At 37.1% G+C, this 18,848-nt stretch overlaps 1 protein-coding gene across 3 annotated transcripts in view; it reads right to left on the minus strand.

The window, feature by feature from the left end:
- Positions 1-18,848, minus strand: part of fars2 (phenylalanyl-tRNA synthetase 2, mitochondrial) — a 157,281-nt gene that overhangs the window by 87,904 nt on the left and 50,529 nt on the right. For all 3 annotated transcript variants that reach the window (XM_081352963.1, XM_081352962.1, XM_081352964.1), the window contains exons 2-4: positions 11,468-12,121; positions 9,476-9,638; positions 9,260-9,391 (exon numbers count right to left, since the gene is read on the minus strand). In XM_081352963.1, the coding sequence (XP_081209089.1) occupies positions 9,260-9,391; positions 9,476-9,638; positions 11,468-12,103 (931 nt within the window). In that variant the 5' untranslated portion in view covers positions 12,104-12,121. The remainder of the gene's footprint in view (positions 1-9,259; positions 9,392-9,475; positions 9,639-11,467; positions 12,122-18,848) is intronic.

The following is an 18,848-nucleotide window of genomic DNA, read 5'->3' on the forward strand; positions in this document are numbered from 1 at the left end:
GTGACTGAGTGTGTGTTTGCCTTTTAAGAGGAAGAGAAGGCAAAGGGGTGGATGGATGGAAGGATGGATGGATGTTAAACAGATAGATAGATAGATTGCACGATAGATAGAGAGATAGATAGATAGATAGATAGATAGATAGATAGATAGATAGATAGATAGATAGATAGATAGATAGATAGATAGATAGATAGATAGATAGATAGATAGATTTTAGACAGAAAAAAAACAGAAAAACACATAGATAGATAGATAGATAGATAGATAGATAGATAGATAGATAGATAGATAGATAGATAGATAGATAGATAGATTTTAGACAGAAAAAAAAACAGAAAAACACAGATAGATAGATAGATAGATAGATAGATAGATAGATAGATAGATAGATAGATAGATAGATAGATAGATAGATAGATAGATAGATAGATTTTAGACAGAAAAAAACAGAAAAACACATAGATAGATAGATAGATAGATAGATAGATAGATAGATAGATAGATAGATAGATAGATAGATAGATAGATAGATAGATAGATAGATAGATAGATTTTAGACAGAAAAAAAACAGAAAAACACATAGATAGATAGATAGATAGATAGATAGATAGATAGATAGATAGATAGATAGATAGATTTTAGACAGAAAAAAAAACAGAAAAACACAGACAGATAGATAGATAGATAGATAGATAGATAGATAGATAGATAGATAGATAGATAGATAGATAGATAGATAGATAGATAGACAGACAGACAGACAGACAGACAGACAGACAGACAGACAGACAGACAGATAGATAAATAGATAGATAGATAGATAGATAGATAGATAGATAGATAGATAGATAGATAGATAGATAGATTTTAGACAGAAAAAAACAGAAAAACACATAGATAGATGATAGATAGATGATAGATAGATAGATAGATAGATAGATAGATAGATAGATAGATAGCTTTTGTAATACAAAGGTACATTATTTATCCAATATGCCAATAAAGTACTAAAAGACACTGCAACTGAGAAAGACAAAGGGTGAGGGAGAGGAAGCAGAGTCTGACTGACTGATTAAAAAACTGCCAGCTCGTCAAAAACGAAGCATCCTGACAGAAGCGCTGTAATGAGGCCAAAGACACATGTGCGTATGAAAGAGAGAGCTTTAAGCGGAGCCGGTCACAACTGGCACATGATTTATTCAGTGCGGGAGGGCGGGGGTATTAAGGATTAAGACTAAGATTGAAAGTGCCACCTGAACCAGAAAGGGAGCTCAGCTGGTACCCTTCCCACCTACCAGCCGGCCCCCGCTCCCCTGCCGTCCCAAAGGCCCCGGGGCGGGTGACTTGAAGGGCCGTTAATTGTCACCAAACACGGCTTTAATCACATTCCCCGGGCCCCCCGCCCTCTGGGGCGTGACTAAACCACAACCACGCCGCTGACGCGTGCCGTCATTAACACTGGGTCCCATATGCCGCGGACAGCCCCGGCGAGGTCCCACAGGGCTCCGTTCTGGGCCCATTGCAGAATTGATGTGTCCGGGGATTACACGCCGCGCTCTAATGAATAACTAAGTGGATCTACCAAACCGGTGCCGCACTGTTACCCCTCCTCCCCTTTCATTAGTCAAGCTCCGCCCTTAAACCAAACACACCACCTCTGGCACACTTACTCCACGCTTAGCATATGGCGGTCATGCTCAGAGACGAATAAATAACCTTTTAACTTCCCAGGACACCCCGTTCCTGTTTTTCTCCACCCGTTCTCTCCCGTCCCCGTGCCCCCGCCGGCCGCCACACATTTAATGCTGTCTTGCTGGCAGCTTTTTATTGTACCACTGCTCTGAAGAGAAAAGAGGGAATGTGTGAGTGTGGATGGGTGTGTGAAAAAAGGGGGGGTGCGAGAAGACTGAATGAGAAGTTGCTATAGCAACGGAGCCACACTGCTCTGCCGCAGTGAAGAAAGGCAGAAAGAGAGAGTTGGAGGAGTGAAAATGAGAATGGAGGGGGGAGTGAAGAACAGAGGAGAGGATTTGACAGAATCCCTGCAGTCCAGAGAGGAGAGGGTTGGGACATCGAGAGAAGTCAAAGAGGAGACTGAGTGCGCGCGAGTTTGTGTTTGCGTACGCATGACGATAGTCGATGCAGATGAGGGCCAGTTTGTCAGCAGTTGTGGAAAAACTCTGAGACACCAGCAGTTCCACTCTTTTTGGCCAAATGAACAACTGATAGCGCTGAATGTCATTGCCAGTTGTCCACGGCAGTTCCAGAAATGTGAACGCTGATGCCTGGGGAGAATGAGGATAGTTACACTTGGTCACTTCGTTGCATTTTTACTGCTTTGACAACAAAATCATAATGAAAAGACCAAATGTAAATGCCTTCCAAGATGCATTTGATAGTAAAACGATCACTCAAATCATTTTCTGAAGATGCAACAAGACCAAATGTAAATGAGCCTGGTTGTTCAGACAACATATGCAGACGTTTTCCCCAAACAGCATATATAAAGTGCGTAATATATATATATATATTACGGATAAGACATTTGGATGGAGAAAGCGCAGCTTCAACGTTAGTTGACATATAGGATAAACAGAGTGAACTACATTTATCAAGGCATCATCATGGACGTTGTAATGGCATACATCGCAGGAATAGTGTAACGGATTTGGCCAAATGTACACAATCAGACGACAATCCTGTTTTAAAGAAAAACATGTTTGCATTTGTAATCTTTGATTGAAATGTAGTAACTAGTTCCACTAACTTTTCCTACAGCCTTAAGCCATCTAACCCCTCCCCTCCAACTATATTTTATATTGACAATGTCTGAGGACTCATTTTGCACTAAATTACCTGATACTACAATGGTTTTTAGACATGGTGCCATGGGAACATGTACTGTGGTATTCTTGGACGTACTATGCAGTACCATGTACACTAGGGGTGTAACGATACCCTCATGTCACGATTCGATACATTTCACGATACCAAACTCACAATACGATATTATTGCGATACTCCATGACATATGGTAAAAAGTTAACAAAAATGTACTGTTGATCAAAATGCAAAATGTTGTATTAAATTGTGGGTGTAAATGAATAGGCCTGGACTTGGTGCTGGAAACCCAATGCACAGGACAATAGTGACACCAGAATAAAAATATACATGATTCTGAAGCTGAAAATACTGAATTATTTTAGACGTATATGCTTGCACTGTGTCACTGACTAGATTTATTTAAAATAATGTTGGCCACTTTTTACTGGTAACATTAGACCATTTGGCATTATCAGGACCCACAAATATTCCCCCATTGCATTATTATGAATTATATTCAACATTATATATAGCAGTTTGATGTAGTACTGACACTAACACTAACACTGAACTATACACAATATATATTGTCACCATCCATGATGCATATTGTTGCATTTTTGTATTGCGATATGTGACACGATATATTGTTACACCTGTAATGTACACTGAACCACTGAATAATTCACACCATGGTATTACTATCTGACACCATTAGAATTTAATTTATGGATAATTAATGGCTACTTACTAGTACTTTTCCAGGTATTTTCAATCCAGATCCACAATGCATTGAATAGACACCAGTCAAAGACTCAGTGACACTTCAGTAGTGTGAAACACTCATCCTGTTAATGCCTTCCAATTAAAACCTTCAAATGCCAATTTTGTTGTCATATTTCAATAAATAAATTAAAGCCTTCAATGGAAGTGCGAGGCTGCGCCGTAGAAGCTTCTCTGACAGATATTTAGTTAATAAGCCATTTTATTAGACACAAATTGTGTGGGTTTGTCGAAATTCATTATAATCGTACAATGAAAACTTTGATTAAACAAACGGCGTAACCTAGACAGGAAGACACCGTTTGCCAGAATGACACCCGTGAGCGGATTCGTCTGAGCAGAAAAGCCTCGAGGAGGAGAGCAAGGCCCGCTGACAGCTGTCTCGAGACACCAGGGCTTTGTTTACCCAGTTGTGAATATGCATTGCCACTCGAGTGGGTGTACACAAGGATAAAGCAGTGATTGAGTACAAGCAGACAGAGCAGGAAGAGACACACACACTCAGTAATCTGTACTCGTGTCAGGCACAGCACTGTGAAAGACACCAACTTCTACTAAAGTCCAATCAAATCAGGATTGCAGGTGTCCTTGCTGTGACCATACATACAAGAAGCCTTAAAAATAGTATAACTTCAAAACAACTCTCTGTAAACCACTAAATCTGGTCATTCAGTCAGTCCACAATCATCCTAACTGACCTCTTTTAATCCATATGAAAGATAGAAACTGCCTAAGAAGATGCGAGGTCCATAAATAGAAAGCTCTTTACAAGAAACACTATTTTTCCAAGCTGCCAAAACAATGCAGGAGCCCAGTAGCCTTCCAGCACAACAGACGACACACACACACACACACACACACACACACACACACGCTTGACCATGACTGTTTTCACAGAGAGAAGATGATGGGAAAGGTGGACTGGTGAATGAAAAAATAAAACAAGAGAGAGACTGGAGCTCTTAAGGACTTGCCTTCAGATAGAAAAGCTTTCAATTATTGATGGATTCAAAATGCCAGAACACACAAGAGGACCTAAAGATAAAATGCAGTGGGAGCGGCCGCCCATCCAACACACTGACTGCATTTACGCAGAGGGGAATATTCCAATGTTAATCGGAATTTGGTCATAGTCTAAATATATGTACACGTTTTCCACAGCAATAATCCCATTAGAAAAACATTCTGATTACAAAAAAATCTGAATAAAACATCCAACAAATGTCTGTATTAATCAGAATCTGGGGGTATATTCATTTATATATGTGTGTGACCAAACAAGTAACGGTGGATGATATGAAATATGGGAAATCATCAAACTCATCACTACACTACATATCAACACTACATACGGTAAAAACAATAATATTGTGACATTTTATTACAATTTAAAATATCTGTTTTCTATGTGAATATATTGTAAACTGTAATTTATTAATTTATTATTAAATGTATTTTTTTTTTTGCCTAATTACTCATTGTCACATGATAATTCCAATATGATGATTTGATGCTCAAGAAATTATTCTGATTATTATCAATGTTGAAAATAGTGTATGTGGAAACCATGATAAAAACATTTTTTAAGATTTTTTGATGAATAGAAAGAACATCATTTATTTGAAATATAAAATCTTCTGTAAAATTAGAAATGTCTTTATTGTCACTTTTGATCAATTCCTAATAATTATAAATAATTATTAGTAAATCACCATGCTAAATAACTAAAAATGTATTATTAAAAATGGCAAAAAGGAAAAGTCAGAAAAAGGAAGTGTAAATCTCTTCTCAGAAAAGGATGGATCTTAATTGTAAATGCTAAGCAACATGACTCTTTCTTGACCAGGGAATACTGATAAAGTCACACGTGTAGAGTGTAAGATCCTAACGTTAACAGAGCAGTGAGGAAGCAGCCATCGCTCGCTGTTGAGTGGCACTGTTGTTAATTGGCTGTTACATGTTCCACATGCAGACGGCGGGGGAGTGTGTGCTGTTTAACACACACAGGATCGATGAAGAGAGCAGATGAGATTGAAGAATTAAGTGGCAGTGAGGAGTGAGATGACTGGGCCAGTGGAGGAGGAGGAGTGGTCATACTGGGACCATCCCAAGGGAGGTAAACATGTCTCTGCAGTCACGCGTGTCCTTCCCCTCCCCCTTACTGAGAGCTTGGATCTCCCTCGTGTCGTGGGACTATCCCATCCACTTCATCAGGGCTGGATGCCTCACACAACACTGCACAACAGCGCCATCTACTGGCAGAGGCAGAACGCCTTTCTCTGGCTCAAAGGTGTGGCCGCTGTACTGTACGCATAGAGATGAGGGGAAATGTGTGTGGTATTTTGTGCACTAGAATTTATAGTTTAGCAACAGACTCAAGCTTTAGCGTGCTTTACATGCTATATTAAGGACCCTTAATAATCTTATATAATGGTGAAAGCATGTTAAGATGTAGTTGTTTTGCTAGAAAACCATATGTAAAAAAAACAAAAACATGTTAATGGACTTGGTGGACATAGAGCAAAAGATAAGATTATTCACCAGAAATCTAATGTTATAACACAAAGAGTTGCGAGTCTAAATTCTAGAAACCAAGTTCTTCCTCATCTTGACTTGATTGGGATGTATTTTTGCAATAGTTCACATATGAAAGCCTATTTCTGCCATTTAAGAGAAAAAAAAAATGCTTTGGTAAATCATAATTATAAGTTTATATGTATTTTATATTTACTTGCATAAAAATCATTATCATAACATAAAAACTGAAATTGAGATACTAAATTATGAGATTAAGTCATAGTTATGAGATTAAAAAGATTGAAATTAAGAGCGAAAAGAAGAATTGTCAATTCAACAACTTTTTGTCATAATTCTGACTTTTTATCTCATAAATGTCCCCTTTTTATCTCATAAATATATCTTAATATCTCATTTTACTTTTTATGCCATGATTATGATTATTTATGTCATAGTTGTGATTTATCGAAGCATGATTGTTTTCTTATGTTGAGAAAATGGGCTTTCGTATCAATCTCTCGTTTAAATAACTTAAAACAGTTTTACCTACAGACAGCCCTGCAAAAATATCTATCAATACGGTAACATGTCTAGCATTGCGCAGTATACACTATCACAGCGTAGACTCAGGAGGAAGCCTGATGGCGCAGTTACACCGACAGCAATTAAATCACCGGCTGTACTGTTGTTTGAGATCACAAGACGAATCATGCCCGAACTCCCCTATCTGTACTCTCATTGGTGGTTGCTGTATCGTCTCACTGCTAATTTGCACACTGTTGAACTTTCTGTTTGACGACTATAGCCCTCTTCGGACGGGACTAGTTTAACATGGAGAGGAGGGGTAAAGTAATAATTACCAGAGCTTCTCAGTGATTTTAGTCCCGTCTGAATGTGCATCTCAGTGATCATTAACGAATAATGTCAATAAAGATTACGCCGTCTTTTACCTTCTGTAAAAAGGTCCGGAAAAATGACCTCAGGTAATACTAATCCTGTGCGAATAGACCCGCTGTAAATATGTACGTAAATATTCCATCATTTCCTGTTTAAAAGTAGTTTTCTGCTGTTTTTCAAGTATGGAGACGCTTGAAAAAGCATTGAGTTGCGTTCTAGATGCTGGGACGAGTCTGTGGCAAAACTCAAGTGTTTCACACACACACCATTCATATCAAAAAGAAGATCGAAAGCACTTGTTAGAGGCACGAAACATCTTTTAGTGTTAGATAAGAGCCTATTACCAACACAATCCAATCTGAAGAAGTTAATTAATACATCGTTCGACCGGACATACTGTTTTATATATATATATATATATATATAAATGGGTAGTTGACGTGACGTGGCTTTTTCACCGTCACAGAAGATAAAAAAAAAATTATTTCACATTTTCATCATTTAGAATACTATAAATGGTTAAACATTTTCTTGTTTTACATGAATTTGTTGTTTAAATACCTGAGTTATTTTTTATTTTTTTACAACTTTGAGCCAAATCTCAAAATCGTCCTATGGTGTGACGGTAGACAACATTATTTCATAAATATTAACTTTAATAAATAAAGAAATTAATGTTTAAACATCTTAATGAACACTCCTGGCATAATTGTGCAAGTGTCTATTTCACTAAGTGGCCATCACTTTTCCTATACATACATTTCTAAAAGTGTAGGAATTTAATAAAGTTTGTCACAGAAAAAAATGTCCTTTGGTGTTATGCAATAACCTGATATTAAGTTGGGCATCATGGACAACTACATTTAGTTGAAAGACCCCATTCAAGGTCATGTGACTGAACACCCCTATGAAGCCCATGAGCAGTGCACATGCCAAGTATTTCCCTCAGAATTGTTCAAATATTTAACTATGTTTTCAGACCACTGAAGTTAAGTTTTTTTGTCCTTTAGTGTGACACTCCTACATTTAAATTTTTAATTAAAATTTGTATTTTTAACAGCAGGACTATGTAATATTATGCAAATGTATCATGCCAATTGCTAATAACTGTTCAGCTAGTATTAGCATGGTTATTAACTGCCACAAAAGCTCAAATGTCCTTTGGTGTGACAGGAAATGTCACAGGAAATGTCCTTTGGTGTGACACTTTGGCCTGTCACACCATAAGACACAGATGTCACACCATAGGACAAGACCTCCTTAAGAAGCTTTTAAAACAAATGTATAAAGTTTCAACAAAAAAACAAATGTCCTCCTTTATTATTGTTACAATAAACACTATATATTCTGACTCTTTTTATGCAATGACTATCTTTGTCCTTCAGTGTGACGTTTTGTCCTATGGTGTGACAAACATAAAACAACAGAAAAATATACTTATTTTAAAATATCTTTAAAAAAAAAAAAGAGTCAAGTTTGGCATTAGGGGAGTTACAGTAATATCTCCTCTTAGATAGGTACAATTTCAAACAGTTTTGTAAGGTTGGCGAAAAAGTTTCATTGACATTCGTAGGGAAAAGTTTATCAAGTTCATCTATCCATGGTGAAAATGATTCCAATTAGTACTTTCATGTAAAATAAATATCACTTTAAGAAAATAATGTTTTAATAATGTGAACAATTCTGTCTCAAGTGTTTTTCTATGTTATTTAATATAATTTCTTAGTACTTTTTAAATGTCACACCATAGGACACATTTACAGTACTGTTGAGTGAAAACATGAAAAAAATATGTGAAGTCATTGACAAAATGAGTGACCACTACTATTTTCTAAAACTGCAGTTTTCATACTCCATAAATATATGTATTTTTTCTTAAAAAGTTATGTTTTCCAAAAAAAGTACTTTTTCTTGGCCATTTGTCAACTACCCAAATATAGGTTATATGTGTTTGTGCACGTGATATCAGGAAACAACGTAATACACACATGACGACAGGAGGGTGACGCCGGTGCGCTAGAGTTACCCCTCTCACTTCTGCTAGTTTTACTGGGATATCTTATCCCGTGCGAATTGGCCATTAATATTACAGACGTCCTGTGGTAAAATTACATTACTCCATCTACCCTTGTAAAACGAATCCCATCCAACTAGGGCTTTAGTCACCTCAAATCAGCAGTTCTAACTGAAAATGATTATAGCTTGTTTTAAGTGTGAGTGTTGGGTGTGTTTCCGAACCTGAGCGGACCAGTTCCTGCTCCATCACCCCACATCCCAGCACCTCCAACCAGTCGCCCTGGAAGCGCACCTCCATCTCGAAGGAGGGGTGTGTGAAAGGAAAGTAGCAGTCCACCCAGCGGATCTCCAAATCTGCAAGACAGAGACAGACAGATGGAGGAGAGCTGGACAGGGAGAGCGAGGGAAAATAAAGTGAGAACATCACAGGATTCCTACCTTCCCCGAAAAGGTGTCGCATGAGGCGCGTGAGTGCCTGTTTCAGATCGAACTCCACAAGTTTGACGGCCTCCAGCGTGTGTGTTTGCTGTTTCTGAGGCGTGCGGCGGCCAGCGCTCTCAAACAAACACAGGTCTTCACCATTCTCCACTCGAGCAAACAGCTGATAGAGAGAGGAAGGGTGAAAATAAGTGTGCGTATCCAGAGAGATTACGTTAAGGTTTCATCATGACTTCTCTGACATCTGTCTTCAAACAACCTATTTATTACAGTCTGGATGCTTTAAATAAACAGCTTTTTCTACACGGAGAGGCAAGGGCTTCTGGAAAAGCTTTAAAAGATCAAGTTTGTACTTTTACAATGTTTAAATACTTCTATAACAGTTTAAGTGAGACAACTGGGAGTCAGACATTTTAGTTTACTTTGACAGAAAGTGAACACTGTGGGTGCTTTCAAAACATTACTCTGTTATTTTGATCATCCCGACCAGGGTGTGTTTCCCAAAAGGATCGTTAGCCAACTATGGTCGCAAGTTCAGTTGAATTGTGTTGGTAACGATGGAACTGGCGACTATAGTTGGCTTCGGGAAATGCACCAAGCAACAGTGGCTCAACCAATCACGTGACTGATTGACACGGGGAATCATTTTTGCAATTCTGTTTCAGTTGCTCAGAAATTAAACCATTTCAATTAATTATCAATGCAGTAATAATTTATACAATAAATAAATAAAATACACGCATACATAACTCTTCAAATTGACAAATAAATAATTGATTCAATTCGCTGAATTCAATTCATGTCTTAAAATGCAGTGGAATGTTCATTGAAACCATACAATCATATTTTTTAACTCGACTGGCTAGTAGTAATATTTATGAATATTATTATTTTAATGTTTTATTAGTATTATAGTTATTTTATTATAATAATCAGGGCTAGACCTCAACTTTTTTGCTCACCAGCCACTGTGGCTAGTGGATTTCCAAAGTTACTAGCCAGAATTTTGACATCAATACCATGGGGAAAAACCAACAAATAGATACTTTTAATATTATCTCATAATTTTGCAGCAGGTTTATTAGGCTGCTGTCACTTTAAGACCTGACACACAAATCAATTATACATCATTTTCTTTCTCAACTGTTTATGTTCACTTTAAACGTAACTGACTGTGTTTACGTGAAAACTCGCCAAGAGTGGCCTTTTGACATTATTTTGTGTGTATTTGACTGTTTAAATGCAATAAGCAATTCAACTCAATTTAGTACTGGGCTTTATGTGCGCACACTTTGGGTTATTTAAAATTGTGCACAATATGTGCAATCCCAAGCCCTGTTTTATCAATTGATACACTTTTACTGTTTTATTTACAAAAGTATTGAATATTTTTATAATTAAATATTTGTATAATTTTTGTAATATTTTTATATAAGTCGGGATGAAATGGTAGTAGTAGTATTAATATTATTATTTTAATGTTTTATAGTTATTTTATTATAATATTTATAAATGTAATTAATGTTTATTACTTTATAATTATTTTGTCTTTTATTCTTTTATTTACAATAGTATTGAATATTTTAATGTAAACATCTTTTCTTCCATATTATGACGTATGTCCGTGTGAAACGGATTATAGAGAGAGAAGAAATGTAGGACGGGAGCTTGGCTCAGTGCATTGGTTGTTCATTGGATGGAAGCAGATCTGAAAGTGATGTAAGCCAGACTTCTCCAATCATTTAGTCCGCTTAAACACAATCAACTGCAAGATTTCACTGACAGTCAATTATTTCACCGGAAGATCCAGTTATGATATTTTGATTATTTAATTTTTTACATATGCACTGATGAATCGCTCTCAATACGATGCATTTAGAAACTAGATTTCCATTTCATGCCAACTCTAAATATCCCCAATTTTTGAATTAGTTGACTTTTTTTTTTTTTTTGTCAGGCACACCTGTCCTCCATAACGGACACTATTCTGACCTCATGGTTGGAGAAAAGCCGCACTCCCTCCATCTGGTGGAAGACAGGATAGTGTCTGGAGTCGATCTCATCTCGTCTGTACACATCTCCAGCCATCAGAAAGCAGTCCAGTCCCGAACGCACCAGCTCCTTCTGGTGGGCGGAGGTGTGGGCTCGCAACATGTGTGTGCGGTTCAGGTAGTAATTGTCTCCTTTTTTCCGACTGGGATGATCTGGAGGAATGAGCAGGCTATCGAAGTTCTGCTCCACTGTCACCACTGGACTGAGATTGTCATGTACAGAAAAGAGTGGGTTTCCGGTGCGACCGATGTAAGAGCGGTAGAAATGGTCTTTGATGCGTTCTTTAATAAGCCACAAGGGGTGGTGGGGCCGGTTGTGAAGCTGACAGCCAACTTTAGACAAGATTTTAGCCGTCACATTGGTCATGTCATCTCGTGGGTAGACATGGCTGAAAACTTCTACTGAGTTTTCAGAAACGCGTGTCTGAGGAGCGGAGGCGTCCGTCGACAGGACCCTGCAGGAGTGGAGTTTGCAGGACGGGGCGAGGGCTCTGGTCCATTGGCAGTCAGCGGGACAGTGACGGACAATGTGTTTGAGGAGAGGGAGGAGAGTCCGGGAACTGCTGAATAACCTCATAGTAGCTGGTCCATGAGTCTGTGAGAAAACAGAGAAACACTTTAGTTCTGTGAAGTCTTTATTATTTCAAACTGAATTATCAGCCATGCTAAAGGGATGGGAAAGAATTGGTCAACTCAGAGTTGTTTTAGTATCCTTGAGGTTTTGAATTGTTTGTTTTTATATATACACTTTTATATATACACTGTATATATATATATATATATATATATATATATATATATATATATATATATATATATATATGAAGACCTCCGATGCAAAAAGCCTCTAAAAGCCACCTCTGTCAAAAATGAGATAATAATATTGAGTGAATGCTCTCCACACATAGTAAACGCTCATCAAATACTTTCACTTCAAACTCACTAAATCCCAGCCTCATCCCATTCAGAAATGTTGGTACTTAGGTAGAAACCTATACATAGGAGCCTGATAAAAATGCTAATATTAAAGAAAAACTTTAGACGGACTTAGAAGCTTTTGCATCTGAAGTCTTCATATATACTATTTTTTAACAATTTTAGTAATTTTGTAGCATTTTTGTTTTTTGTTTCTTTTGTTTTTATTATTTGTGACCATGGATAACAAAACCAGTCATAAGTCGCACGGGTATATTTGTGGCAATAGCCAACAATACATTGTATGGGTCAAAATTATCGATTTTTCTTTTTGCCAAAAATCATTAGGATATTAAGTAAAGATCATGTTCCATGAAGATATTTTGTAAATTTCCTACCGTAAATATATAAAACATTTATTTTTGTGAGTGAATGCAGCACAATCGCCAACATAAATGGAGAACTTTAAAGGAGATTTTCTCAATGTTTCGATTTCTTTCCACCCTCAGATTCCAGATTTTCAAATAATTGTATCTCTGCCAAATATTGTCATATTCTGACAAACCATACATCAATGGGAAGCTTATTTATTCAGCGTTCAGATGATGTATAAATCTCAATTTCAAAATTGTGACCTATGTGACTTGTTTTGTGGTCCAGGGTCAAATTTAGTTTAATTTGTATTATGTTTTTATCTATATAGTTTTTTATATATATATATATATATATATAGTTAACGCTTTTGTTTCAAGTGACACAAATGTTTTCTTTTATGGTTTTAGCTTTAGTGAACTATAATAACCGTGTCGACCAGTCAACCACTCATGCAACTAATTATTGAAGTCAACTAGTCAGTTTGGGTAGATTTCTTTTCTTTGCATTTGAAATCATTCTAATATGCTGATTTGCTACTCAAGAAACATTTATGATTATCATCAATGTTGAAAACAGTTGTGCTGCTTCATATTTTTATGGAAATTGTGATTTATTTTTAATTTTCAGGATTTTTAAAATAAAATAAAATAAATGCAAAGTATTGATTTCTGTGTGAGAAAAAAATACCCAAAGCATTTTAATTCTAGTGTATATTTTGGGGTTTCACAACCACCAAACAAACGTCTATCCTGACGTACTGTACTGTCTGTCGTGCTAAAACCCTCTCTAATAGAAGAACTGCAGCAAAGTAGTAGAGTACTTTTTACAATGCAACATTTTCTGGATTCCAGAGATGCCAAAACTAAATACAAACATTTTATAACACATTTAGGAGCTTCAAATACTCTGACTTCAATAAAAGGTTTTAAGCTATTTATTAAGCATATTTATTAGTCCTGGAAGAGAACATGTGTCTATATTGGCCCGGGTTGCCAAACAAACTGTAAGGATCAAAATTGCAGATGTTGGGTCTTGGGATCAGAAAGTCTCCAAAACTATAATCAAACCTCACCTATAAAACCTCAACTTGTTTGGGAAGGTTGCAATAAAAAGCCTTTTGTGACATCAAACAGCATCTCATGAAGGCGTTACTGGTACCTCAGTGGGACCACTGGTGGGTTTTATGGTCAGATGAGACCAAAATAAAGCTTTTTTGGAAACAGTACCTAATCCTCACTATAAAGTATGTTGGTGGATCTGTAATGTTATGAGGCTAATTTTCTTCCAAAGACCCTGGACAAGTCGTGTTAGGATACACGGCATCATAAACCCCATCAAGCACCAGCAGATGTTAAATCAACACCAGACTGACCCTGTCAGGAGCGTAAACTGGGGCGTGGTTAAATCTTCCAGCATGACAATGATCCAAAGCACATCTCAAAATGAACAGAATAATTCACTGCCCACATGGACATAGCATTCCCATGACCCAAACCACATACTTAAAAACCTGTGAGATGAGCTGAAGAACAGAGTCCACAAGCATGGAGCTCTGAATCTGGAGGATCTGGAGAGATTCTGCATGGAGGAATGGTCGCAGATCTCTTGTCTTATGTTCATCAACCTTATTGCACATTATAGGAGAAGATCCAGAGCTGTTATCTTGGAAAAGGGAGGTTGCACAAAGTATTAAATGAAGCGGTGCCAATTATTGTGGAATACATATATTTCTATTTGACTTTAATTAAAGGTTCGATTTTTGTGAATATCCTGCGTGAAGGACTAAGGGCCAGAGTTACTAACAGCTGTCTCCAGTGTAAACCTAGTAAAAAAAACTGCTGTCAGGATTTATTAAAGACACGCATTGAAATATTAGCACTGAAAAGGCGAGGACAGGGTTATTTTAGTGGCTGACCTTATTGCTTATGCATTTGTAGGCGTTTCCCTTTCAGACACAACATTTATGGGAGGAGAGTATTTAAATGAATCACGCAAGGTGATTTACTAAGGTTTGCGCTAGTCAATTTACTGGTGTTTGCGCTATTATTTACCGCCCAAAAAAGCATGTCTTAAACCAGACGCTACTTTGCGCTGCTCTTGGTGGATCGTGTTGGTCATTATGGAAATGATCCGGCTGTGTCTGTGTTCTTTATTGTGCGTGTCGTCAGTCGATCACGAGCAGAACTTTCCACTCCCCATCTGCGCTTTTATGGGATTGCACTCTCATGCTAACTTGCCGTTTAGTAAATCATTTAAGCTTCAGTAAGAACCAATGAGGTTCATTCGTTTGAGCTTCTGTTTATGTTCGCTGATCAATGTTCATATGTGAATAAAAGCCCAAGCTGAATCTGTTCATCACATAAAGTGATAGTGTCTCTTTTCAGAAAATTTGGACTGAACCGCTCAATTCATTTGGATTAGTTTTATGATCTCTTTTGGGTGAACTAACCCGTTAAGAGCGAATACGAACTCTGAAGTCATTTGATGGCTGCTGCTGCAGAGTCTCGGTCTCGCTGTGGTAATAAAGGCTGTTGTACGTGCAGTGGATATTCTCAGGCTCACTGGGCTTCTGTCGAGCAGTATGAGAGTTAGATAACATTACTGGGATGTCAGATGAGCTTGTGCACAGTGGACTTAACCTCAGAAACCCCTTGTGAGATGCCAGTGCCTGTTCTAACTTGTGACATAGAAAGCGAGGCCCCGTGAGAGAGTGACGAAATATCAGGTGAGAGCTCAAGCCCTCACAAATGGAGAGACAGACAAACAGATGCTCATCTCATTGTCTTTGCTGCCAGCACACCGCACATACAAATATCCATCGCAGAGCGTGCTCAATCCGGGGTGTGGACGTGATTTATGTGGAGAGGAGTGTAATTGAACTAAGGGTGGTCCCGTCCTCATTGCCCCCCTTTGATTTGCTCATTTTGTTTCGTTTTCTCGGTCCCCTTTATATTGCTTGTACCCTTACAATAAAGCACTGGATGATTACTGTAATCATGTACCATATATTTACATGGTACAACGCTACAAAATACATCTATAAAATGTACTCAAGGCACTTAAAAGAATACCAACTATGGCATATGCTAATCCCATGATATATGTTCAAAATAAAATAAGGTAATTTCACGGTACTTTAAAGTAATTAAAAGAAAACCAACTAATGGCACATGATATTTCCATTGTATATATACAAAATGAAATACTGTGGTATTACAATGTTTTAACCAATTCTAAGAAAACCATGGTACATCCTAAAATATGGCTTTACCAGTTCAACTATGATCATACTTTTGTATTGTACATTTCTAAAAACACGGTATTGCCATGATTCCCCAAGAAATTTCACAGAATACCACAGCATCACTTAAAGAAATGTGCCATGCTTTTTATACATGGTATCACTGTATTACAATGGTATTTTGGACATAAAAAAATGGTACATGAACTTTAGTACTATGGTATATTTCAAAGTGCACAGTGCAACCACAGGACTTTTATGTAAGGGATATATTCACTTAAAAAAACAGTACCATGGTACTATCATGTTTTTTTGGACATGTATCATGGCAGTACCATGGAAGTACACTGAAGTACATACACATAAAAAACAACAACAACATGGTATTACCATGGCAGACCAAGGTAGTTCACAGAAAACCATGGTAAGACTACGGCACATATTGAAAAAACTATGCAATTCACTTATTTCACATCTATAAAACACTGCATTATCCTGGTATTCTAAGGTTACTGGTACACTCAATGAACTATGCTATTCCCATGGAACACATCCAAGAAATGGCATGAACACGGTTCATTTTACTTTCCTCTTTCTTGTCCTTTGTTCGACCTCTCTATTAAGTCATATTCTGTTCATCCTCTCCCCATCCCTCTCTCTCTCTCTCTCTCTCTCTCTCTGCAGAGCATTTAGTGTCTGCAGGTTTGGCTCGAGTGCTGGATTTTCTGAAGGCACAGGGCTGTATTTATCCCACACTAACAGTTCTTCATATTTGCTTTGACCAAGCAATATTTTATGAGGCCGAAATACAATTTCTTTCCTTTCATCTGATCACTCTTTTTCCTCTCGATCCAGCGAGCGGCACAAAATAGAGGCATTGTCACTCTGTGAGTCTCTCAGGAACACATGCATTCTGTCAGGACTAAGAGTGTTATGAGAAGTCGCAAGTACAAAGAGAGTGAGTTGCAATGCAGTGTCATTGCAGTACAGCAGCGTTCAAGATGCTGCTCCAGTTAACACCTCAGCTTTTACACCACTCAGTGAGCAAGAAAATACCAGGCCTGAAAATACAGGTTACAAAGTCCCTCCAGCAGGAGTTATTCTCTATATCAGTGTCAGTGTTTCTGAACTCCCTGAAACGCCTCCATTGTAGTCTTGAGTTTCTTCCGGGAACGAACACGTCACAATATTCCTCATTTAAATAATTAATACGCAGAATAAAGGGGCGGGGCCTGTTGAGTTAGTTAGTGGTGTGTTGAATCTGGCGGTTATGGTAAGAGGCGGGACATTTCCGGTCGACCAATTACAACACACTGCTCTAGCCGACCAATCAGAGCACAGTGAGCTTTTCAGAAGGAGGGGCTTCATAGACAGTGAAAAGAGGAGCTGCAATAATAATGTGAAAAAATAATGTGTTTTTTGATCATTCAAGCATGAAATCCTGTTCTAGTAGAGCCCAAAAACAAAATCAAGACTTTGTAAAAGTGCATAATGCGGCCTCTTAAATAAAACAGTTTGTTTTTTAAATCCCTTCTCACTATTAAATGGAGAATATAAGATGGCTCATTGGTGCTCTTATATCAAGTCTCTCCACACTCGCCCGGCCAATGCTGCCAGACTAAACCACAAAACTACAGCTGTGCTAATCTACCAGTTTAATATCCCAAATGATCAACTCTCATCTATTATGGAAGATGTTTCCTAAAAACTTTCAAGAAAAATAAGTGAATATTCCTCAAGAAAAATAGATTTTGAAAATGCAGTTATTTCGGACACATTTCCGATGTTTCTCATTAAAAACCCTGTAGTAGGTTTTAAAATGAATGAATGAATGAATGAATGAATGAATGAATGAATGAATAAATAAAACGTTAGAACAGGTTGTAAATGCCATTGAATACCATGTAGAGCAGAACCTCAACCAGGTTAGCGAGACTCAATGAGGGCCTCAGCAAAATTCCCCCAAGATAGCTTAAAATGATTCAAAAAAGACAAAACAAACTTTAAAACAGGCTAAACAGCTAAAAATCAAGAATCATCCGGTCATCATATTTCTTATTTTATTTAAGACTTACATTCTAGGAAAGTCTGGATATAAGAGGGAATTTTAAAAGTGTGAGTTATAGACCTGGAAAAGGATGGAATGAAATGTTTAAAAGTCATGGGAATTTGTTATAGCCTAACGCATATATACATTTCTGGTTGTGTCAAGGTCTAAAATATTTCATTGAGTTGAAATTGCCATGCAATTGCTATTTGTAAGTAATAATAATAATAACTAATCACAAATGACTGGAAAAAATGCAATTGTATTTGAAATAGAAAGGCTAAACCCTGAGGAATCAGTTATTAAAATTCTGGAACTGTGGATTGTAATTATTTAAATTATATTTATACAAGTAAATTAGTTTTTCATTATTTTAATATATTTTCACTTCTAGGACTATATATATATATATATATATATATATATATATATATATATATATATATATATATATATATATATATATAATTTTTTTACATCCAAACAGAACATGAGGCATCACTCTTCTTGATAAGGGTTTGCTTTTAACTTTTTCCAACTTTATTCATATACAAATTTAAATTTGTATAATTGCTGAAAACACATTCTCAACTCATAAAGTCTGAGAAATGTGGCATAAATATATTCATCAGATGTGTCTACTGGTCCAATATTTATCCACAAAAACAGCAATATTTGACAATTATCGACTTAATAAAAGCTAGTTACAGTGCTGACTGGGTCCCATTATATAACTGATGGTCA

Source organism: Scardinius erythrophthalmus, assembly GCF_964197995.2.
Source record: "Scardinius erythrophthalmus genome assembly, chromosome: 22".
Lineage (NCBI taxonomy): Eukaryota > Metazoa > Chordata > Actinopteri > Cypriniformes > Leuciscidae > Scardinius > Scardinius erythrophthalmus.